This window comes from Silene latifolia, chromosome Y, assembly GCF_048544455.1.
Source record: "Silene latifolia isolate original U9 population chromosome Y, ASM4854445v1, whole genome shotgun sequence".
Classification (NCBI taxonomy): domain Eukaryota; kingdom Viridiplantae; phylum Streptophyta; class Magnoliopsida; order Caryophyllales; family Caryophyllaceae; genus Silene; species Silene latifolia.
In genome coordinates, this window is record NC_133538.1 from 155,475,999 (window position 1) to 155,500,773 (window position 24,775).

Genomic DNA, 24,775 nt, shown 5'->3' on the forward strand with positions numbered 1-24,775 from the left:
CACGACGAAATATGTCCACAGCGTGGTCCGGGTGCGAGTAAGAGACTTAGATTGCCTTATCTATCTATAATTTTATAATTAGTGTACGTCTAAGCAACTACAATATGAAAAGAAAAGAAACAATAAAAAAAGAGAGAAAAAAAACATGTGAAACGAGAAGGACGTGTTGTACAATGAATGGGATTAGAGCATCTTTTGTTTTCATTATTATAATGAGAGTTTTCATTGTCCTAGTAAACTTCCGCCACTCACTACTACAAAACTTGTGATGGACATCGGACTTTTCGCTATATGGACATCGGATACACAACTAATGTAGAGTTTGGTCATGTCCATTGTGGATTAATGGACATCAGATTTTAAACCGATGTCCATTAAAATTTGCACATCGGGTTTTTAGGAAAACCGATGTCTATTTGATCAATGGACATTGGATTTTTAGGAAAACTGATGTCTATTTGATCAATGGGCATCGAATTTTTAGGAAAACCGATGTCTATTTGATCAATGGACATCAGTTTTTTTGCAAAAATCCGATGTCTATAATTATTATTTTTTATAAAAAAAAAAATATTACGCTGTTGCCCATATTAGTCGTACACATGATGACAATGCAAAATGATTCCATAATCAACAAAAAATATCTGTATACAATCAATCGGTTATCCAAAGCCAATTACAAAAAATTTCATCTACATAATGTGTCAAATTTACTTAGACGACTAACCTATACAAAAATATAAACCGATATGTAAACTATACAAAAAAAATTCATCACATAATGTGTCAAATTATTTATAGATCTTCAACTACTTAGTATACCTTCGCCAGATAGCTTTTCCTCTTGGCTATCATTGAATTTCTTCCTTTTGTATCGGTATTTGAATTTATGTAAGCAAGCAAGTCTGATACACTGGCAATATAGAATGAAGATAGAATATTAATCACAAGGCATACCCAGTATCCACATTCAACAAAATTGCAACAAAAGGTACAGGTTCACGTTCTACCTAGTAAATGGAGTAATGGACAAAAGGTCACACCGCTTATGACAAATGACCTATTTAAGTTGAGGTTTTTGGAAATACCTCAGGTGACCTTTGCTGGCAATGGATGCATCAGGTTTTCGAGTCCCATTTCTGGCAGCTTCTTGTTGTTCAAAGGCCTTGGATTCAAAATACTCAAGCCAAGCAGCAGCATCCTGCAGTGAAGATCCAAAACATGAAGCAACATTCACAAGGCTTTTTCAAAAAATCATTGGAAGAGTTAAGCTTAAGAGAGATAATCAAAGCATCTTCATGGAAATTGGTGTTAAACTGTCCGATGAACTCCTTGAAGTGCATTAAAATTTGCAGACCACTGGCTGAATTATGGCAGCAATGGCACAGTAAGCCTTGTTTAGCTTCACTTTTAAACAAACAGGGAAAAAAAATCAATATAATCAGAGACGAACCCAATACAACTAGAATGACTGAATTAATAAAATGAGAGATGAACCCAATAAAAAAGACCCCAATGAGACTAGGGAATATTTGCCTACCGGGTCAGCATAAAGCTCATATATTTTCCCCACTGAACTATGGAACTGAGAAATATGAAGAGAACTTGTAGCTATTTAGTAACCTTCAAGAAATTATTGCTCAAATGATCCTAGGTTGATGAATATTTAAGATGGCTCTTGAACTTTTCTATGTCTCCAAGGACACTTTTTTAGACCACACAATCAACATGCATTTCGTTAAATATTTCACAATTATTTTCATTCAGTATTTCAGCCACTACCTCTTTTTGCTCATCTTCTGCCTTCTGACTGTCGCTTGAAGTGGCATCAATTAGCGTAGCGACACCAAAATACACCTGAGGCATTCACAAAAGAAAACTCATCATATGTAATACTGAATTGTCATATGATCTGTACTAGGAACTTAAGGCTCGACTTTAACTCAGTGGATTTCAAAAGGTAAAATGGCTTAACTTGATAACTACTCAAAGTTTCATATAATACAGATAGGGCCACAATAATCAACAAGGCAAAATATGTCCTTATAGTAATAGACTAAATACCTTACCCATCAAACGAAATGTCTCAGTATCGGTATATAGCTCAATCTGAAAAATCCCAAATTACAAATAAATGAAATGCTGCGAAAAAGCAAAATGCTGACGCTTCAATAAACTTCATCTTATTCAAAATTAAACTACTTTGCATAGAGAGCAACAGGGAAGGGACTTGCGACAAAGCTTATAATAACTGAGAACAATGAGGACTGATTTCACAGTTCACACCTTCATGCCTACCCACCAATCAAAAAGCCAAACAACTTCCAACCATAATAGTTCTGCTATCTCTTTGTTAAATCTTCTTTGCATACTCTTCGAAAATGGACGAACTGTTATAGGCTACTATCCTAGGATAATTAACATAATTTAAACTAAGATTAATAATTTAAAAAGGTAACTAGTAAGAGGAGGTTACCTAATTAACTAAAAGTGAAAATGAGACGGTCACGGTGCAGGCGTGGTGGCAGACCGGTGGTGCAGTCGTGTAGGCATGGTCGGAGGCACCACAAAAGGAAAAGAGAAAAAAGAGCACCAAAGGAAAGAGGAAAGGAGAAGGAGAAGGGCGTGGTCGGAGGCAGGCCTCTTGCGGCAGGCCGGTGGTGGTGGTGGCAGGCCGGTAGTGGTGGTGGTGGTGATGGGCGATGTGGTGGGCGATTTTAGGTTTTAAGTGTGATTGAAATTGATTTGGGGGAAATGAATGAGTATCACGATATTTTTTTCAGAATAAAGAAGCATGTGACGGTCTATCCGTCACAAGTCCGTCACATTTGGGTTGAGGACGAGGTTGGTAGCCGGAGGGAGGGAGAGTGAGTACGGGGTTTTGAGGGTTAGGGTTTGGGAGTGAGAGTGAGGGAGAGGATTTGGGGAAGAATGTATGTAGTCGAAATTATAAGTGTAACACCCCGTAAATTTGAAGACCTTTATTATATTTTAAAAGTAATATTTTAATCTATTTTAATTTAATATTAATTTATTTGAAATAAAATTTATTTGATAAAATATAATCTTATTTTATTTTGAAGAAATGTAATTATTTTTGATAGTTTAGAAATGTTTAAAAGTGATTTAAACTATATTTAAACCTTTTCCTTTGATAAAATAGATTTCGGATAAAAGTCGTAAAATTGGGATTTTCCCATTTCTTACGGTCGTTGGGTAAACGAGTTTGGATATTGGGCATATGAGTACTTAATCTTTTAGTAAAATCGTGTTTAAGAACTTTAATATTCCTGGAAATCGCGTTTGATGAATATTTCTAATTACCGTCGAAGCAAACCCCAAAACGTAAACAAATGATCCATCTCCCCATGCCTTTTGGCTGGCCACCTACCCTCCATTGTCCCCTCTTTCAATTTTCATTTCCTCCATAATTCACTCTCTCTCTTCCTTTCACCAAACACCAAATTCATCTAAAAAATCTTCCTTACAATCCCTAAATCCACCATAAATCCTTCATTTCTCCACCAAATCTCATAAAAATTATATATTTGGAATCCTCTCTTCAATCCTCTTCTACTAGTAAGTTTTATTTTCATTTCCCCCAATTTTTTTTTAAGACTCATCTTTTAGGGTTTTCGAATTTAAGCTTAATAATTGTGTTTTTGTTGTTCTTATAGGTGAAGAATATGAAGATGAGTTAGGAGACTCATATATTGTGGAAGATGATGCATAATTTTGGGTTTTAGAAGCTTTCTCAAATTATTACTTGTCTCTTTGCTAGCTTAAGGTAACTATTCCGAGTTACTCGACGAATTAATGTCACATTAGTAGTTGTATTTGTTGTTTGTTGTTGCTTGTTGTTGTTTGTTGTTGTTTGTTGTCGTTTGTTGTTGTTTGTTGTTGTTTGTTGTTGTTTGAGACGATCTTGTTGATAAATGAATGAATGGAGTAAGATGAGTATGCTTATGTTTAATTTATGTTACCCATTTGTATATTATTGTTTGGAACAAATTTGGATGAGAAATTATGTGTTGTGACAAGTCCGTGTTTTGGCTGGAACGCGTCAGTACCGGACCGAGACGGTTTTCAATGTTTCAAAAAATATGACAGATTGAACGGCATCGAAAAATTAGGTGGTTTAGCCACTTGAATCACTCAATTCGGAGTCCGTATGAGTAAATGGCGTCGTTTTCTCGATTAAAATTTATAGAAAAGTTTACCCTTGTGTGAGACGGTTATTTATGCTATTTTATTATGCGAGAATTTTGGCGAATTAGTTATTTTGTAAGTTGGAATGTTTTCTTTATGTTGATAGTGTTCACATGATAGAAATTGGAATATTGCATGAGAATGATATTGTAATGAATTTTGTGATTTGGGCCAAAGTAGGCCAAGACTCTGAGCTGGGCCAGATTGACCGAACGAGTTTGGTCAAACTAGGTTTAAACCGGTCAGCCTCGATTTGACCGATGACCCGTCGTGGGACTAGGGTCGAGGATTTGTCTTTGAGTATGATTGTCTTTTCATATGTTGGTTGTTGGATGAATTGGTTGCCTTATACTTGAGTCTTGTTGCCTCTTTGCCATTTTAGCTTGTTCTCATGGATTATGGTACTGTTGGTTAGCTGTAATTTGGATTATTATTGATATTGGAGATATTATTGGATTGTCGGCTGAATATGCTCTTGCGTAGCCTATCATATTCTAGGGTGTGTATGATCATTTGTGTGTGAAAGTTTGGACTCTTTGCCCCTCTTATGGTTAATTGGGTGTCCTACTTGTCTTGTGTGGCGTGGGGTAAAGTATTCAAGCTGGGACTAGGTCCTAGGTTAGTATTTCGGCCTTCGTCATAGATAGGCCATAATAGTCTTTGACGAGTATATGTTCATCGCTTAATAGCCTTTGTGTCTTACCTTGGTGGATTTATATCCAAGTTAGGGCATGACTTCCTGACGTACTCTTAGAAGTATGTAGTCAGCTTAAGTACTAGCCAACCCTTTGGTGGACTCCTTAAGGGTACTCATGTGTTGTTATCATGGGTCTTCGATGCGGTAGTTTTCCGCATGTCGCTAGGTCTGCGCAGGTTTAGGACTAGGGTGTTTACCTTACCTCGTGGTATAGACTCGAGTTACAGAGTGATTATTGACGGTACTAGGAACTTATGCCTGTCTCTAGATATATTGTCCTTTCTTGTTTGATGATTCTATGAATCATAGAAGGTGAGATGCAAGCCGGCTATGGTTGATAGAGTTTGGATTCCCGGATGTTATGTGATTCACATGATAGTGTAGTATGAGTCGGTCTAGTATTCACATGCTAGGACTATGTGTTGATATATTGTTGTTCACATGATAAGCACGATTGTTTAGCATCTATATGCTAAGGCTATGTGTTATTCATATTCATACTCTTATATTTACATGTTATATTAATTATGACATCTCGTGGCTGGGAGAACTCGGAGTTACTCCCCACTGACTGTGGCTTTTTTATTTGTATAAAATGCGATTGACAGGTAGGTGATGCATATATGGGGTACATGGACGAGCTAGCGAGTAAAGTAACCTTGGGACCTAGATTGGCTTTATTTTATTGTGACCCTTAAACACTTTTTATGTTATATACTTTTTAGGGACATATGTCTCCCTTTTTCATATTTGGGTTGTATAACTTTGTTTCACGACTTTAGCGATGTTTTATTTATGAGATTTATTTTAGACCTTGCATGTTTGACACCTTCCCATTTGGATATTTTTATAACAGGTTCAGGTTTTAAAAATTACAGGTTTTTACCCAAATGAACCTATTACAAACATATCCATGCAGTTTTTATCTAGAATTATGTGTTTACTTTTCCGCAATGAATGAGGGTGTCACAGTTGGTATTAGAGCATATTTGCTCCCGACGCACGTTTGTGCACCCCAATATAAATAACTTGACCTTAAAATAATAAACTTGAGAGACGGGTAGGATGGGTAGACTTAGGACCTTATGTGGTAGTCTCTTTGTGATTGTTATTTGTTAGGTGCTAACCAATGTTCTCTTTTGCAAGATGGCTCCTCCATGATCCGTAGATAATACAATCTTGCTAGCTCTTACTCAGATTCTTCAGAATCAGCAAAACCAACCAGCTCCTCCTCCCCCTCCTCAGTTTCCAGAAGGTGATAGACTCGGTTCTTACACTTGGGTGGCAAGTCAATTGACTCGAAACAAGACTCAAACTTATGGTGGTGAAGTAGACCCGGTGGCACTCACCGAATGGTTTCGTGAATTGGAGAAAAGGTTTGCCTTGTATGATGTTCGTGAAGAAGACAAAGTGAAATTGGCTTCTCATTTCCTTGTGAAAGAAGCTGATAGATGGTGGACCATGACTAGTCCTACTTCCACTCTTGAGCCTGGTTTTGGTTGGGATCGCTTTAAGGATCCAGTTGAGGCTAGGTTCTATCCAAAAGAGCTGAAACAACAAAGGCTTAAAGAGTTCATGGATTTGAAGCAGGGAAGTCTTTCTGTTCAAGCCTTTACCGATAAATTCAATGAATTTTCTCACTATGCTTCTAGACTTGTCAAAAATGAAGATGAAAAAGCTTTCTTTTACCTTGACAAGCTTACTACAAAGCTTAAGAGCATGATTCGTAGAGATTCTACATCCTTTCTCTCAATCTATGATGATGCATTATGGGCTGAGAGCTCTATTCGGGCTATTGATGAAGAGGCTCGTGCTTCTCGTTCTTCCCTTGGCAAGAGGCCACTCTACTCCACTTCTAGGCCTTATGTTGCTCCTTCTAGACCCTTTGTGCCTACTTCTTCCCCCTCTTATCCTAACAAAAAGAGGTTTGTTCCGAGTGGACAAGCAAATCAAGGTGCTCGTGTTCTATCTCCTAGCAACGACAAAAATCCTAAGGGTCGTATGTGCTATCATTGTAAGAAGCATTTGCATCCCGGAATTGGTTGCTTTGATAAGCAAATTGTGTGTTTCTCCTGCAACAAGCCTGGATACAAGGCTAATGAGTGTCCTGAGAAGAAGACTACTACTACTCCTGCTGTTCCTGAGAGGCCGAGAGGTCGCATCTTTGTGATGAGCCGTGCTGAGGCTGAGGCACACCCTGACATAGTCACTGGTACGTTCTTAATATTTGATGTCCCTTGTTTGGTTTTATTTGATACCGGTGCTTCTTTGTCATTTATATCGATGAAATTCTCCGACAAGTTACCTCTTGAACCTTCACTTTGAGATAGTACATCAATATCTTTACCCTCCGGCGACATCTTCTCTTGTTCTTATTTTTATTCGGATGTCCCTATATCGATAGCGGGATCTATTTTCCCGGCTAATCTCCTTCGATTTCCACTTGAGGAGTTTTATGTTATTTTGGGCATGGATTGGTTATCTACCTATCATGCTCGATTTGAATGTCGAGATCAAAAGATTGTTCTTAAAAGCCCTTTGGGTACTCGCGTATCTTATCAAGGGGTTAGAAAGCAAACAGGTGTTAAGTTGATCTCAGCTATGAAGATGGTGAATGCTTTGAAGAAGGGTCATCAAGCATTCCTATGTGTCGTGACTACTTCTAATTCTCCTTCTCTTCCTCCCTTGAAGGATGTTCCCATTGTTTGTGAATTTCCGGATGTATTTCCCAATGAATTACCCGGGATTCCTCCTGAAAGGGATGTTGAATTTTCTATTGACCTAGTTCCCGGAACCGGTCCTATTGCTAAAGCTCCTTATCGTATGGCACCTTCCGAATTGAAGGAGTTGAGAGTTCAACTTGATGACTTGATTGAGAAAGGCTTTATTAGGCCTAGTGCTTCTCCTTGGGGTTCCCCCGTCCTCTTTGTGAAGAAAAAAGGATGGATCTATGCGACTTTGCATTGATTATCGTGAACTCAATCGTGTGACAATCAAGAACAAGTATCCTCTTCCACGAATTGATGATCTCTTTGACCAATTACGTGGTGCTTCTACTTTTTCCAAGATTGACCTCCGATCGGGTTATCATCAAATTCCGGTGCGTGAGTCCGATATTCCTAAGACTGCTTTCAGCACGAGATATGGTCATTTCGAATTTAAAGTGATGCCTTTCGGATTGACTAATGCTCCGGCTATCTTCATGGATGAAATGAATCGTACCTTTAGTGAGTACCTCGATAAGTGTTTGGTGGTGTTCATTGATGATATCTTGATTTTCTCAAAGAATGATGAAGAACATGCCCTACACCTCCGTATCATCTTAGATATTCTACGTCATCAAAAGTGGTATGCTAAGTTCTCGAAATGTGAATTTTGGTTGCATCAAGTAACTTTTCTTGGACATGTCATATCCGAAGATGGTGTTATGGTAGATCCTTCTAACATTGAGGCCGTTATTGATTGGAAGAGTCCGAAAAATGTGACTGAGATTCGAAGCTTTCTCGGTTTGGCGGGTTATTACCGTCGATTCGTGAAAGATTTCTCTAAGTTAGCTAGATCGATGACTCAATTGTTGAAGAAGGAGTCTAAGTATGTGTGGACCGATGAGTGTGAGAATGCCTTCTTAGAGTTGAAGACTAGGTTGACTACCGCTCCGGTGTTGACCTTACCTGAGGATGGTGTGGACTACGATGTTTATTGTGATGCTTCAAAGCATGGCCTAGGTTGTGTCTTGATGCAAAACCGAAGGGTTATTGCTTATGCTTCTCGACAACTGAGGGTTCACGAGGTGAACTATCCGACTCATGATCTTGAATTAGCCGCCGTGGTACATGCCTTGAAGACATGGAGGCATTACCTTATTAGAGTTCATTGCCGCATTTATACCGATCATAAGAGTTTGAGGTGTATCTTTACCCAGAAAGAATTTAATATGAGGTAAAGAAGATGGCTAGAGTTGGTGAATGATTATGATGCCGAGTTGATTTATCATGAAGGGAAAGCAAATGTGGTGGCCGATGCTTTGAGTAGGAAGACTAGTCACTCTTTGAGCACTATCCGTGTGTTACCTGATGAACTTACCACGGAATTTCAAAAGTTAGGGATAAGCCTTGTTGGGATGGGCTTTGATTATCTTAGTGCCTTGAGTGCAGAACCCGACTTTTACCGTGAGATCCGTACGTGCCTACCTGAGGATGCTACTTTCAAGTCCATTCAAGCAAAAATCCAACTTGGGCAAGCTAAGGATTGTGTGGTGGATAGTGATGGATACCTTCATTACCAAGGTAGGATGTATGTTCCGAGAGTAGCCGAGTTGAGGAAGAAGATCCTTGATGAAGCTCACCTTTCTCCTTACTCTATTCATCCTGGTGGTGATAAGATGTATAAAGACTTGAGATTACAGTTTTGGTGGCCTAGGATGAAGATTGATGTCCTAGAGTATGTTAGCAAGTGTCTTACCTGTCAGAAAGTGAAGATTGAGCATCAGAAACCCGGAGGTTTGCTACAACCTTTGGATGTTCCTCTTTGGAAGTGGGAGTCCATTTCCATGTACTTTGTGATGGCTTTACCTAAGACTGCGAGTGGAAAAGATGTTGTTTGGGTGGTTGTAGATCGATTGACCAAGTGTGCTAGATTTATACCTATCAAGGAGACATGGAACTTAGTTGTCCTAGTTGGTGCCTACGTGAAGGAGATAGTACGCTGCCATGGAGTGCCTAAGGATATAGTTTCAGATCGTGACCCGAGATTCTGTTCCCGTTTCTGGACTGCTTTGCAAGAAGCCATGGGTAGTAAGCTACTGATGAGTACCGCTTTTCATGCCGCTACAGATGGACAGACTGAGAGGACTATACAGACTTTAGAGGACCTCCTCCGTGCTTGTGCTTTAGACTTTCACACTTCTTGGGAGAAGTGCTTACCTCTTGTTGAATTCTCCTACAACAATAGCTATCATACTTCTATCAAGATGTCAGCTTATGAAGCTTTGTATGGTAGGAAGTGCCGTAGTCCTGTTTGTTGGGATCAAGTCCAAGATGCTCATGTGTTGGGACCCGATTTGGTGACTGAGACCATCGATCAGGTTCAGATCATTCGAGAGCGTATGAAAGCCGCTCAAGACCGACAGAAATCTTATGCCGATGTCCGTCGTCGACCACTTGCCTTTGAGGTTGATGATCGAGTATTCCTTAAGGTGTCACCTATGAAAGGGGTGAAACGTTTTGGTGTGAAAGGAAAGCTGAGTCCCAAATACATTGGACATTTCCGTGTGCTTGAGAAGATTGGTCCCGTTGCTTACCATTTAGAGTTGCCCCCGAATTTGAGCAAGGTTCATAATGTCTTCCATGTATCTCAGTTGAGGAAGTACATTAACACGTCTGTCGTGTACCTGTCAAAAATAAACTAACTAAACTAACTATATAGCTAGGGAAGTCAGATCGATCTCCACAGGGAGGCAAGATATTTGTAGTAGTCCGTCTATTTGGTCACAAATGGGGGGGTTGTTTGAATTGTTATCTAAACTATGAGTTTTAAAGGAAAGAGAAATGAAGGGCAAGAGCAGTAAAGGCAAGAAATAAGGATAAAACTATCAGATAGAGAAGGACATGTCAGGATTTCGGTTCACTACGGTAGTCCAATGACTCAGCTGTAAATGACTCAGACGAATTAATGTAAGACGGATGTTGAAAGGTCCTTTCGGTCCACTTTATATCCTAAAATACCACTAACTTAACTTTCATTCTCGTCAGGGTAGTCTACTGTTCATAGGAGGCCTATTTAGTCCAATCTTTCGATCTAGGATTAATTTTAGCCAGATTAAAGGATGACTCAGAAGTGTGCACTCAACTAAGTCGATAAATACAATTAAATTGCTATGGTGACAGAGTCTTATAATTAATTCATCTAATTCATTCACTACATCGTCACATTCCTACCGCAGATCCCCTAATCCCAACATGAAGGGGTTTAGCTACTCATGTCGCTAATTAAACTAACAATGAGATAAATTCCCAAAGAAAACATTATGAAATAACAATAAAATTGCATAAAAGAGAAATTAGGGCAGAAGAAATAACGAAGTAAACAAGCAATTAAAGCAAACAATGATTAATTATTATTAAGAGAAGAGGAAAGGAATTACAATCAAGCGAATCCGGCGTAAGGAACACAAAATCCGAGTGCAAACAATCCGAGAGCAAGGTTACAGTGAAGGGAAATAAGCAACGCAGTAAGGTTTACAGTAGAAAGTTTAGATAATCAAAAGATCGATCCTCATGACCTAGTAAAGCGTGCTTAAAAAGCAAAGTAATTAAGTTTGGCGAAATAAACATAACACGGGCTGTTTTAAAGCCCATAACAGCGAAACCACTCGATTGAGTGGATTAAAACCACTCGATCGAGCAAATCTTCAGTAGCATCTACTCGATCGAGTAACCCATCTTTCAGCAAGCTAAGGATCGAGTGGAAAACCACTCGATCGACCATCCTGGGACGTAAAAACCACTTGATCGAGTGGTAAAACTGCTCGATCGAGTACTTTGACTTCAAATCAGCTCGAGTCCTCGCCTAAATGCCTCGTAATCCGTGTCATGACACTTCCCAATACAGTATCTCACTCTGGAAAATCCCGTCTCCTCTAAATGCATGCAAAAAGGACGAAAAAGAGTATGATTCCACTTCTTCCGCGTTCATTTCTACAAAATAGACAAAACGAACCAAAGTAGCCAATTCGGGGCAAAATACTATAAAAACAGTATAAAAATGCATAGAAATACGTGCTGAAATAGGCTAAAAAGACTATATAAAAAGCACGTATCAAATATCCCCAAACCGAACCTTTACTCGTCCTCGAGTAAACTAAAATGTAACTAATGGAACGGAAATGATAACTCAGAGCTAGCTTAACTTGTCTACTTAAACCAATTTAATGCAACAAAAACCAACAGTTAAAGCTAAGCAGTCAATACGCAAACGAGTTATAAGCTGTTCAAAACTATAGCTAACCTATCGACCTTGCAAGACCAACAAAATCGGACTCTCTCGTGGTCACTCTTCTCTCATGAAGCAAAGGGTGAATGTTATGTGTAAAAGAGAGAAGAAAACACAGTCACTCACCTAACTGCGACTAAGCCGAGGTCTTATAAATAATTTGGGAATAGTGAGGTTCAGGTGAGAAAGGCAAAACATGTTATGGAAATGTGGAGGTAAAAGCGTCAAGTTAGTTCCTAACAGGACCATAGTAAACCATCTGAATCTCAACTGACTAAAAATCTAAGTACAAGTGCCCTTCATTTGGCACAAAGCTCACTAAACTCAAATACAATCTCCTCAAAAATATAGAATAAGAATGGAGGAGTCAGACGGTCACAAACTTTCCTTTTTCAAACACCGTCTGAAATAACTAACTGAGACAAATCAATTTTTTTCAAACTTTCTTTCTTTTCTCCTGTTCACGTTCAGCTTTTCTTTTTTTTTTCTTTTTCTTTTTTTTTCACTTTCACGTCTTTCTCTTTTTTTTTTCTTTTTCAATTCTTTTTCTTTTATTTTCCCTCCTTCCTCTATTTTCCAACAACTCCAAACATGGAAATACGGGCCAAAATGCAATCGGAAAACTCATACCCAAAAGAACATACTAACTAGCTTGACTAGGCAGGCTTAATTTGGAATGTAGCTAATGGGTCAAAAAGGCAAATTTGGCTAATGTGGAGCTAAATGGGTGAAAAATATAAAGAAAGGGAAATTTGCAAGCACCTCCCTGCATGTGACACCAACCACGAACCCGAATATGTGCATTTGACAAGAAATTGAATGTCATAAAAGTGCAAAAAAAGATGAACATGCTATGCAAGGAGTACTACTCTCAATTCCTAATGAACTGGTCATGAATGTCACCAGTTATAGGGCTCTAAAACTCAGAATTTTTCAAGTAGTTTGCCAATTTTTCAGGTCAAGTCTAAACAGTCAGCTATATTTGAACAGAAACTCGTAGACTATGCGTATGACAAAGCTAATAACTATCAAAAGAAGTGCAAGGCTCAAGCAAAAATTCAAGTTATAGTGCATTATCATCATGGAAATCTACCGTTCCGACTCAACCTATATGCAAAAGTAAACGTGAATTTTTTCATTTTTTTGAAATTTTCTAATTTTTTTTTATTTTTTATTTTTTTAATGAAATAAACAACAATGCAAGCTTAAAAATAAACGTGAATGCAAAACAAATGCAAATGCAGACTCAAAAGGATGCAATACCCTCCCCAAACCAAAACGGACAACGCCCTCGTTGTCCTCCAGCATACACCAGCAGATATATACAGGGGAACGGGAATATACAACCAATAAGAAAATAAAAACAATAAATAAAAGGAGACAAAATAAAAGAGTAAGAGATACATACAAAATACGAACTTCCCCAAACCAGCCAGAAAACTGGGGAAGTGAGTAGACCAGTAGCTACTCATCGTCGTCGTCGCCGTCACTGTCACGGACGTCCTCCACCCTGAACTCCAGGTCTCTCTCCTCCTCTCTCCTCCTCTGCTCCTCAGCGCGAGCTCTCTTCACAGCCACCTCAGGGTCCTCGTCCTCGTCCTCCTCCTCCTCAGACACCGAGTACCCCTCAGGTGGGTACCTGTAGAAGGAAGGGTGTGGCCAACCCTCTGGGATCGGACGGCGTTGCCGTAAGTGGTACTCGTACAGAGGATGCAAGGCTAGAGCCAAGTCCCTCTCCATACGAGCCTGACGCTCTGCAACCTCAAGCAACAGACCAGAAACGGCGCCCCCTTGGTCCAGGACCGCGGGCGCCACAAAGGGAGGAGGTGGTACGAAAGTAGCCGCTAGGTCCCGAGTCCGTGTCTTGTCAGTGGGAGTGGGAGTAGGAGTGGTAGTAGTAGTGGGAGTAGGGGTCGGTACAGGAGTAGCCGTGGAAGGCTGGGTACTCCCTGAAGGTGTAGACCCCTCTCCGGTCTCAAGACGCCGCTTCTTGGCGCCGGGTGCAGTGGGAGGTGTTCGGCGTGGAAGGTGAAGGTCAGGCAGTGGTGGCAGGCGAGCGCCCCTAGCAACAGTAGGAAGGGGCTCTAGACGGGGGAGAGTCTCACAAGGTAAGTCAACAGACAGGAAGCCGTCAATCTTCCATGTCCGTAGTCCTGGGTCGATCAATCTTTGAGAAAGCATGGCATCCAGACTCAGTAGCCTCTCTCCCTGGAGGTACTGCAAGTCACGAGGCCAAACGGGGATGAGGGAATGGGCAAGATTGGTGGCTATGCCCCCCGCAGGCAATGGTTCCCGTCTCCTTCTTCCCCTGGCTCTGAAGGTACTGGGCGGTCAAGTAGGCTATGTTGAGGGTAAAAGGACCCTCACAGTCGATGTTCAGGTAACCGCCTAGGATGGAGAGCTCGGTGTTTGTGATGTTGTTCGGCTCCTTTCGGCCGAAAATAGTGCTCCCATCAGTCTAAGGAAACAACAGACAGCGGGGAGGTGGACCTGTTGGAGCTTTCGCTCCTGAAAAGTGGTGTGGGCCAGGGTCCTCCAAAGCTGACGGAAGACCCTCCTAGGGGCGGCAATCGCGCCCGTAGAGGTAAGGCCAAGTAACCTACCAAACTCCCCTAAGGTCATCGGAAAGGTCCGGTCAAACAACCGGAAGGACACTGAAGAACTAGTAGGGTCAGCATCGTGTGCCCATGAGGAGAAGGCAAAGGAGCTGAGAAACTCGAGGCTCAGCTCCAGAAAAGTGTGGCCGCCCATAGTGATGAGCCCGGCCATCCCCGTGCCCCGTAGTAAGTCACAAACCGACTCGTAAATGCCGAGTCTCACAAGTGTCGATTTCTCTAGAAATCGGGAAGGAACATGCACACAGCCTAGCAGGTCATAAAATTTCTTACGATGTAAGGCGTTAACAAAATGTACCTGCGGATAATCTGGGTGGGAGTCGAAGGAAGTGTCCCCTCGGACTGTGACTGTGCCAGAAGTAGAAGCAGCAGCTGAAGCAGAAGCATTTGAAGTAGAGGTGGTTGGGGCTGGCGCAGAACGAGACTATCTATGACCCCGGCCTCTGGAACCCGAAGTAGTTGCCCGTGCAGTGACGGAGTGAGGGACTAGGGCTGCTCTGAAAGCAGCTGCGGCTGCTGGCGAGTCCACCACAGGAGTAAAAGCAGTGGTTGGTGTAGGAGTAGTGGCTGCTATGGCCACCACTGAAGAGGAACTAGCAGCAGTGCTAGCAGTGGTGGTGACTGTAGAGGAAGTGGCAGCCTGAACTAAGCTAGCAGAAGAGCTAGCTGGGACAAAAATTGTACCTGCAGCTGAAACTAGGAACACTAGGGCTGCAGTAGTCACTAAAGTGGAGACAGTGGCAACAGCAGGGGCCACTGTCTCAGACAGAGACGGACTAGAGGACGAACTAGTAGAGGGTAGAGAGCTAGAATCCATCCTGTATACAAAGGGTAAGGGATATGATAAGAAACAGCGGCTAATAGTGGCTAAAATCAAAGACGAAAAACCAAATAAACAACATGTGGAGCCCCTACCAGTCGAAAATTTCGACTTACAAAGATACAATTCCCAACGGTTCCTCAAAATTTCGAAAAACACCGTGTAAACAGCAGAGGGGACGGGATAGCAGGTAATAACAAAGAACAATTAACAACAACGAGGTTAATTAAATCATGGCACTTATAAACCCGTCGACGATCGAAAAACTCGATTTGAAACAAATTTTTATCGCGAAATCTCGCGCAAAATTTGAACTAAGCATGCAACAACAGCGAGGAATGGGGATAGACCATCAAGTAAGACAAGTAAGGGCAAATAAAGACAAGTAAGGTCGAAAAATTCGACCAATAATGGATATTCAAACCCTAATTCCAATTTTTCTCATAAAATTCAAAATAATCGAAATTAAAATGCATAGAGTATGAAGGAATCACTTACTTGATGATAAAAATTCTACAAAAGCAATTAATCTTCAAAGAAAAAGCACGAAAAGGCGATTTGTCGATCGAAAAACGGCAAACCCTAGACCCTCTTTAAAACCGTGAAAATGAGCACAAATTAAGGGCAAATTAGGGGGCTTTGAAAGATTAATAAGCAAGAAATAGATTGTAGGAGGCGGATTTGGTAATTAGGCAAGAAAAATTGGGATTTGGGGGAGCTTTCAATCGTAATTAGGGAAGGGGTTAGACGAAAATTAGGAAAAATGAATTAGAAAACAAAATAATAGAGTTTAAGGAATAACTCCCTGCGTCTTTTGCATTTTCACTCGATCGAGTGGTTTTAAACCACTCTATCGAGGACTTTTGATGATCCAGTTACTCGATCGAGTAGAATTCTACTCGATCGAGAAGTCCCACTTATTGCTTTACTCGATCGACCATAAGAAGCATTCGATCGACCAATTTTTCACTCGATCGAGTACAAAAAGTACTCGATCGAGTTCTTTTCTCGCGTAAGCTCTTGAATTTCGTCTATTCTTCCCTTGGAATGCGTAAAACTTCCCAGAACCTGCATAAGAATACGCGCAAAAATATCCCAACATACCAAATACGCATATAAACAGTCTATAGTCTTAAATCTACACTAAAAACAGTCTATAAACTAATTGTCCTAATAAAAGCATTAAAAAAAATTCAACAGAAAATTCAAAAATTATCTATTACAAAGTGTTACACGGGGCATTTCCCCGCTCAATTCCTAATGCAATTCAGTAGCCCCTGGGAGGGCTCCTGACTGGAGGACGTCATCTCAGCAACGTTGATTGTCCTCTTCAACTTCCATGAGCATGAATTATCATTTGAAACGGTAGGAGGGGAGTAGTTCACATCCACATAAGCGCGAACTTTCCTCGTCCTTGCTCCTCTATCACCATCTTTGGCATTCTTACTCCCAATTTGATTGACAGCAGTTGCACAACATCCTATGACAGCTCCTTCATTGCCTTCATCTGTACCTGCAGCAAGGAAAATAGACGAACTTTCCTCCTTTTTGCTCTCAGTCTGAGGCGGAGGGGTAACAATTGCAGCACAATACTCCAAATTTTCAATTGGAGTGTCAATAATAGGGTCAATAGAAGAGAGAGCATTGCAAGGCTGAGCTTGCATGGGAGCCCTCCGGGACTTAGACTGATGAAAAATTAGCTCTTCATTCCCTACCTGAAAGGTCAAAGTCTTCCCCCCGACGTCTATAACTGCACGGGCTTTAGACAAAAATGGTCTCCCTAAAATAATAGGGGTGTGTGCATCTTCGGGGATGTCTAAGACAACGAAATCAATGGGAATAAAGAACCTCCCGATCCTCACAGGTACGTCTTCTACTATACCTAGTGGCCGTGATATACTACGGTCGGCCATCTGGACTGTCATGTTAGTGCAACTCAGCTTTGTCAAACCAAGTCTCTTAGCCAGAGACAACGGTAAGACACTCACGCTAGCGCCTAAATCGCATAGCGCGTTATCAATCAAATAGTTACCGATATGACACGGAATGGAAAAACTACCCGGGTCCGACTGCTTAGAAGGTAACTTATTTTGAAATAGGGCTGACCCCACCTAAGTCAAAGCTACGGTCTCACTATCACTAATACTCCTCTTACGCGATAAAAATTCTTTCATAAACTTAAGGTAAGAGGGTACCTTTGTCAGCAACTTAGTGAACGGCACAGTGACTTCCAAGCTTTTCAGAAGTTCGACAAATTTGCCGAATTGTTGATTGGCCTTAGTGTTCTGCAGACGCCTTGGGAAGGGAACCGTGATAGGTATCTCGAGTCCCTTGTTTCTCTCTTCCAATGTATCTTCCGGAGCAAGTTCTGTATCCTTTGGACGCTTCTTACCTCTCGAACGAGGTCTTTCCGGTGATTTATCGCTTAAACGAGCACTAGCAGGCTCTCGAATAAGCTTCCCGTCATCAAAACTACTTGATCGACCAATATACCCATTCGATCGAGTAGAATCTTCATCAATATCACTCGATCGAGTGAAATTGTCACTCGATCGAGCAACTCCATTTTGCTATTCACTCGATCGAGTAGAAAAACTACTCGATCGGCCAGTCTGCTCTTCCTGTTCACTCGATCGAGTAGAAAAACCACTCGATCGAGCACTTTCTTCACTAAATCTGCTCGATCGACCACCTGAAACCAGTCGATCGAGCACTTGCTTTGCCGTGAGCTCATTTTCTTCGACAGAACACTGTCCATCATCAGTTACAGCTCTCCTCGGGCCTGATTTTTGTATTTCCGGTCCCTCATAAGAACGACCGCTTCTCAGATTTATCAAGTTTACCCTCTCGTGTGGATTCTTCTCATTTTTAGTCGGTAATTGACCCTGCTTTCTTGAGGATTGATTCATGGCTAGTTGGGCAACTTGAGTTTCAAGTGCCTTTATGGACGCATCTTTCTGTTGATCACTCAGCTGAAACTGCTTTGTAAAAGCTTGCAACATAGACTTAAGCTCACCAATTTCACTCACCCCACCGGAAGATGATGCACCATGGTTAGGAGGAGTAAAGGAAGAAGGCTTCTGAAAGCCTTGTTGATTCTTGTGTGGAGGAACATAAGGCTGCTGCTGGTGCAAAGGAGGTGTAGGATTGAGCACATTTTGACTAGTTCACCTCAAATTAGGATGGAGTGCTCCTTGATTATTGTAATAGGAACCTCCTCCTTGCCTATATTGCTGAAAGGCAAGGACTTGTTCCTTCTCTACAAGACAGCCAACAGCGGTGTGGCCATCATTACCCCCACATCTCTCACATGAAACGGTCTCTCCTCTAGTAAGAACATGGACCGTCTGAGGCTCCCCAGCAGCTTGTAGCTCCAACCTGTCAAATCTAGCATTCATGGTCTCCAGCTGAGCTAAAACCTGCTTATCAACTGCATGAACTGTTCTAATCCCATCCCTCGGGTTACCATACTTAGCACTGTGATTTGCCATCCCCAATAAGGGACCATCCCTTATCATCATCGGTGTTTTCCTGGAATCTTCCACTAGATGCCGCATCAAGTATGGCTCTGTGGTCGTCATACAGCCCATTGTAGAACTGATTAGCTAGAAACCATGGGTCAAAACAATGGTGAGGAATAGACCTCGCCAACTTCTTGAATCGCGACCATGCCTCATAGAAACTTTCATTGGGAGCCTGTCTGAAACTAGTAATCTTGGCCCTCAACAGATTGATGCGTTGTGGAGGGAAATATCTCTTGTAAAATGCAAGAGCAAGAGACTCCCAATCAGAACCCCAAAGAGTATGCGGTCCATGTCGATCGACCACTCCTTGGTGAATCACCAAAGAGAAAGGAAATAGAACTTCCTTAATCTTGTCCTGAGTTACCCCCTTAGTGGCGGGGATAGTAGAACAGTAATCAGTAAAGGTCTCCATGTGCTTCCTCGGGTGTTCACCAGCCACACCTCTGTAGATATTCCTCTCCACCAGATTGATATAATAAGGACGGATGTCGAATGTATTCCCATCCACAGTCTAGAGATTGAAATCCTTCGGAATAGAGGATGCTTTAGGCACTGAATGACTGGAAAGCTTAGGCATCTTTACTGTAGAAATCGGACTGTCTTCGAAAAGAGAGTGATGTAGCTCTGGCTCGAAAGTACTCAAGTCTTCCTTTCGTGATTTTCTCTGCAGACGGAGTCTATGCCTGAATAGTCTCTCTGGCTCTGAATCAGCTAAAACTAATTCAAACCTGTCTGACTCGGGCATAAACAACACTGAAAGAAAATGAATAAGAATTGCCTCAAGGAATAAAAATTCCCTGAGACGGATAAAATAAACGGAACAAAACAAATAGGGCAATTGCCTCCCCGGCAACGGCGCCAAAATTTGACACGTCTGTCGTGTACCTGTCAAAAATAAACTAACTAAACTAACTATATAGCTAGGGAAGTCAGATCGATCTCCACAGGGAGGCAAAATATTTGTAGTAGTCCGTCTATTTGGTCACAAATGGGGGGTTGTTTGAATTGTTATCTAAACTACGAGTTTTAAAGGAAAGAGAAATAAAGGGCAAGAGCAGTAAAGGCAAGAAATAAGGATAAAACTATCATATAGAGAAGGACATGTCAGGATTTCGGTTCACTACGGTAGTCCAATGACTCAGCTGTAAATGACTCAGACGAATTAATGTAAGACGGATGTTGAAAGGTCCTTTCGGTCCACTTTCTATCCTAAAATACCACTAACTTAACTTTCATTCTCGTCAGGGTAGTCTACTGTTCATAGCAGGCCTATTTAGTTCAATCTTTCGATCTAGGATTAATTTTAGCCAGATTAAAGGATGACTCAGAAGTGTGCACTCAAGTCGATAAATACAATTAAATTTCTATAGTGACAGAGTCTTGTAATTAATTCATCTAATTCATTCACTACATCGTCACATTCCTACCGCAGATCCCCTAATCCCAACATGAAGGGGTTTAGCTACTCATGTCGCTAATTAAACTAACAGCAGATAAATTTCCAGCAGTAAACATTATGAAATAACAATAAAATTGCATAAAAGAGAAATTAGGGCAGAAGAAATAACAAAGTAAACAAGCAATTAAAGCAAACAATGATTAATTATTATTAAGAGAAGAGGAAAGGAATTACAATCAAGCGAATCCGGCGTAAAGAACACAAAATCCGAGTGCAAACAATCCGAGAGAAAGGTTACAGTGAAGGGAAATAAGCAACGCAGTAAGGTTTACAGTAGAAAGTTTAGATAATCAAAAGATCGATCCTCATGACCTAGTAAAGCGTGCTTAAATAGCAAAGTAATTAAGTTTGGCGAAATAAACATAACACGGGCTGTTTTAAAACCCATAACAGCAAAACCACTCGATCGAGTGGATTAAAACCACTCGATCGAGCAAATCTTCAGCAGCATCTACTCGATCGAGTAAATAGTTACTCAATCGAGTAACCCATCTTTCAGCAAGCTAAGGATCGAGTGGAAAACCACTCGATCGACCATCCTGGGACGTAAAAACCACTCGATCGAGTGGTAAAACTGATCGATCGAGTACTTTGACTTCAAATCAGCTCGAGTCCTCGCCTGAATGCCTCGTAATCCGTGCCATGACGCTTCCCAATGCAATATCTCACTCTGGAAAATCCCGTCTCCTCTAAATGCATGCAAAAAGGACGAAAAAGAGTACGATTCCACTACTTCCGCGTTCATTTCTACAAAATAGACAAAACGAACCAAAGTAGCCAATTCGGGGCAAAATACTATAAAAATAGTATAAAAATGCATAGAAATACGTGCTGAAATAGGCTAAAAAGACTATATAAAAAGCACGTATCATACATTAGTAATCCGAGCCTTGTTATTCAAGAAGAAATCCCAGGTTTGGAACCTAACTTGGCTTTGGAAGAAAGGCCAATCCGAATCCTCGAAAGAGCAAACAAGCAACTTAGAAACAAAGTGGTGCCCCTAGTTCGTATCCTTTGGCGTTGTGGAAATGTCGAAGAAGAAACTTGGGAGCCTGAATCTTCTATGTTAGCTAAATATCCCGAACTTTTCTCGTGAGGTAATTCTCTTTCCCTTATCTAATTCTTGTGAGTTTTAGCTATCCTTTCGAGTGTTCCTCTCCTTCTCTTAAATACTCTCCGCGTTAGTAGTCCTTACTTAGTTGTGTAAAAGTCGTAGTTAGAGTTTGGTCATAGCTAGTGGAGTTATTATCCTTTTTATAGAGTTTCGAACTAAAGATTTTTGAAAATGTTTTAATGTTTTCCACTGGTTTTAACGTCAATGAGTGGCAAAGCTCGTTATTGGAGACTTCCGATAATTGGTTTTCTCATTTGTTGGTGTAAAAATATATATTTTTATGTCTTTGATTTGGAATGTTGATGTTCTTGATTTGCCGACGAGAATATTCCGTTCCATTGAAAAGACACTTATATTTCATACGTTCATATTTTGAAGATTTTGTTTACTTGATTTTAAAGAGATAGACCTACCTATATACAATGTTCCTTCTTCTAAGTTTCGGGGACGAAACTTCTTAAAAGGAGGATGATTGTAACACCCCGTAAATTTGAAGACCTTTATTATATTTTAAAAGTAATATTTTAATCTATTTTAATTTAATATTAATTTATTTGAAATAAAATTTATTTGATAAAATATAATCTTATTTTATTTTGAAGAAATGTAATTATTTTTGATAGTTTAGAAATGTTTAAAAGTGATTTAAACTATATTTAAACTTTTTCCTTTGATAAAATAGATTTCGGATAAAGGTCGTAAAATTGAGATTTTTCCATTTCTTATGGTCGTTGGGTAAACGAGTTTGGATATTGGGATCTGAGTACTTAATCTTTTAGTAAAATCGTGTTTAAGAACTTTAATATTCTCGGAAATCGCGTTCGACGAATATTTCTAATTACCGTCGAAGCAAACCCCAAAACGTAATCAAATGACCCATCTCCCCATGCCTTTTGGCTGGCCACCTACCCTCCATTGTCCCCTCTTTCTATTTTCATTTCCTCCATAATTCACTCTCTCTCTTCCTTTCACCAAACACCAAATTCATCTCAAAAATCCTTCTTACAATCCCTAAATCCACCATAAATCCTTCATTTCTCCACCAAATCTCATAAAAATTATATATTTGGAATCCTCTCTTCAATCCTCATCTACTAGTAAGTTTTATTTTCATTTCCCCCAATTTTGTTTTAAGACTCATCTTTTAGGGTTTTCGAATTTAAGTTTAATAATTGTGTTTTTGTTGTTCTTATAGGTGAAGAATATGAAGATGAGTTAGGAGACTCATATATTGTGGAAGATGATGCATAATTTTTGGGTTTTAGAAGTTTTCTCAAGTTATTACTTGTCTCTTTGCTAGCTTAAGGTAACTATTCCGAGTTACTCGACAAATTAATGTCACATTAGTAGTTGTATTTGTTGTTTGTTGTTGTTTGTTGTTGTTTGTTGTTGTTTGTTGTCATTTGTTGTTGTTTGAGACGATCTTGTTGATAAATGAATGAATGGAGTAAGATGAGTATGCTTATGTTTAATTTATGTTACCTATTTGTAAATTATTGTTTGGAACAAATTTGGATGAGAAATTATGTGTTGTGACAAGTCCGTGTTTTGGATGGAACGCGTCAGTACCGAACCGAGACGGTTTCCAATGTTTCCAAAAATATGACAGATTGAACGGCAGCGAAAAATTAGGTGGTTTAGCCACTTGAATCACTCAATTCGGAGTCCGTATGAGTAAATGGCGTCGTTTTATCGATTAAAATTTATAGAAAAGTTTACCCATGTGTGAGACGGTTATTTATGCTATTTTATTATGCGAGAATTTTGGGGAATTAGTTATTTTGTAAGTTGGAATGTTTACTTTATGTTGATAGTGTTCACATGATAGAAATTGGAATATTGCATGAGAATGATATTGTAATGAATTTTGTGATTTGGGCCAAAGTAGGCCAAGACTCTGAGCTGGCCCAGATTGACCGAACGAGTTTGGTCAAACTAGGTTTAAACCGCTCAGCCTCGATTTGACCGATGACCCGTCACGGGACTAGGGTCGAGGATTTGTCTTTGAGTATGATTGTCTTTTCATATGTTGGTTGTTGGATGAATTGGTTGCCTTATACTTGAGTCTTGTTGCCTCTTTGCCATTTTAGCTTGTTCTCATGGATTATGGTACTATTGGTTAGCTGGAATTTGGATTATTATTGATATTGGAGATATTGTTGGATTGTCAGCTGAATATGCTCTTGCGTAGCCTATCATATGCTAGGGTGTGTATGATCATTTGTGTGTGCAAGTTTGGATTTTTTGCCCCTCTTATTGTTAATTGGGTGTCCTACTTGTCTTGTGTGGCGTGGACTAAAGTATTCATGCTGGGACTAGGTCCTAGGTGAGTATTTCGGCCTTCGTCATAGATAGGCCATTATAGTCTTTGACGAGTATATGTTCATCGCTTAATAGCCTTTGTGTCTTAGCTTGGTGGGTTTATATCCAAGTTAGGGCATGACTTCCTGACGTACTCTTAGAAGTATGTAGTCAGCTTAAGTACTAGCCAACCCTTTGGTGGACTCCTTAGGGGTACTCATGTGTTGTTATCATGGGTCTTGGATGCGGTAGTTTTCCGCATGTCGCTAGGTCTGCGCAGGTTTAGAACTAGGGTGTTTACCTTACCTCGTGGTATAGACTCGAGTTACAGAGTGACTATTGACGATACTAGGAATTTATGCATGTCTCTAGATATATTGTCCTTTCTTGTTTGATGATTCTATGAATCATAGAAGGTGAGATGCAAGCCGGCTATGGTTGATAGAGTTTGGATTCTCGGATGTTATGTGATTCACATGATAGTGTAGTATAAGTCGGTCTAGTATTCACATGCTAGGACTATGTGTTGATATATTGTTGTTCACATGATAAGCACGATTGTTTAGCATCTATATGCTAAGTCTATGTGTTATTCATATTCATACTCTTATGTTTACATGTTATATTAATTATGACATTTCGTGGCTGGGAGAACTCGGAGTTACTCCCCACTGACTGTGGCTTTCGTATTTGTATAAAATGCGATTGACAGGTAGGTGATGCATATATGGGGTATATGGACGAGCTAGCAAGCAAAGTAATCTTGGGACCTAGATTGGCTTTATTTTATTGTGACCCTTAAACACTTTTTATGTTATATACTTTTTAGGGACATATGTCTCCCTTTTTCATATTTGGGTTGTATAACTTTGTTTCGCGACTTTAGCGATGTTTTATTTATGAGATTTATTTTAGACCTTGCATGTTTGACAACTTCTCATTTGGATATTTTTATAACAGGTTCAGGTTTTAAAAATTACAGGTTTTTACCCAAATGAACCTATTACAAACATATCCATGCAGTTTTTATCTAGAATTATGTGTTT

The 24,775-nt window shown here is 40.2% G+C and overlaps 1 protein-coding gene and 1 pseudogene across 5 annotated transcripts; one reads left to right on the top strand and one right to left on the bottom strand.

The window, feature by feature from the left end:
* Window positions 1–609: 609 nt before the first annotated feature.
* LOC141634232 (protein REDUCED CHLOROPLAST COVERAGE 1-like) lies at window positions 610–2,920 on the bottom strand. Of its 5 annotated transcripts, XM_074446468.1 has the most exons (5): window positions 2,477–2,914; window positions 2,065–2,109; window positions 1,783–1,857; window positions 1,089–1,201; window positions 631–913 (listed from the first exon to the last, which is right to left on the bottom strand). In XM_074446468.1, the coding sequence occupies exons 2-5, from the start codon at window positions 2,071–2,073 to the stop codon at window positions 814–816; spliced, it is 297 nt and encodes a 98-aa protein (XP_074302569.1). In that variant the 5' UTR covers window positions 2,074–2,109; window positions 2,477–2,914; the 3' UTR covers window positions 631–813. The 5 variants fall into 5 exon arrangements, 1 of the variants encoding a protein (XP_074302569.1); XR_012538983.1 differs by having other exon boundaries at window positions 610–913; window positions 1,089–1,857; window positions 2,070–2,109; window positions 2,477–2,920; XR_012538985.1 differs by lacking the exon at window positions 2,065–2,109 and having other exon boundaries at window positions 1,089–1,407; window positions 2,477–2,916.
* Window positions 2,921–18,953: 16,033 nt separating this feature from the next.
* LOC141636788 (small nucleolar RNA R71) lies at window positions 18,954–19,053 on the top strand (annotated as a pseudogene).
* Window positions 19,054–24,775: the final 5,722 nt, after the last annotated feature.

Excerpts from the sequence above, each read along its gene's own strand:
- LOC141634232 (XM_074446468.1), bottom strand. Across the intron at positions 1,202-1,782 it reads CAGAAGATGAGCAAAAAGAG|GATGCTGCTGCTTGGCTTGA; the intron begins GTAGTGGCTGAA and ends TCTTCACTGCAG. Across the intron at positions 914-1,088 it reads GCCAGCAAAGGTCACCTGAG|TGTATCAGACTTGCTTGCTT; the intron begins GTATTTCCAAAA and ends CTATATTGCCAG.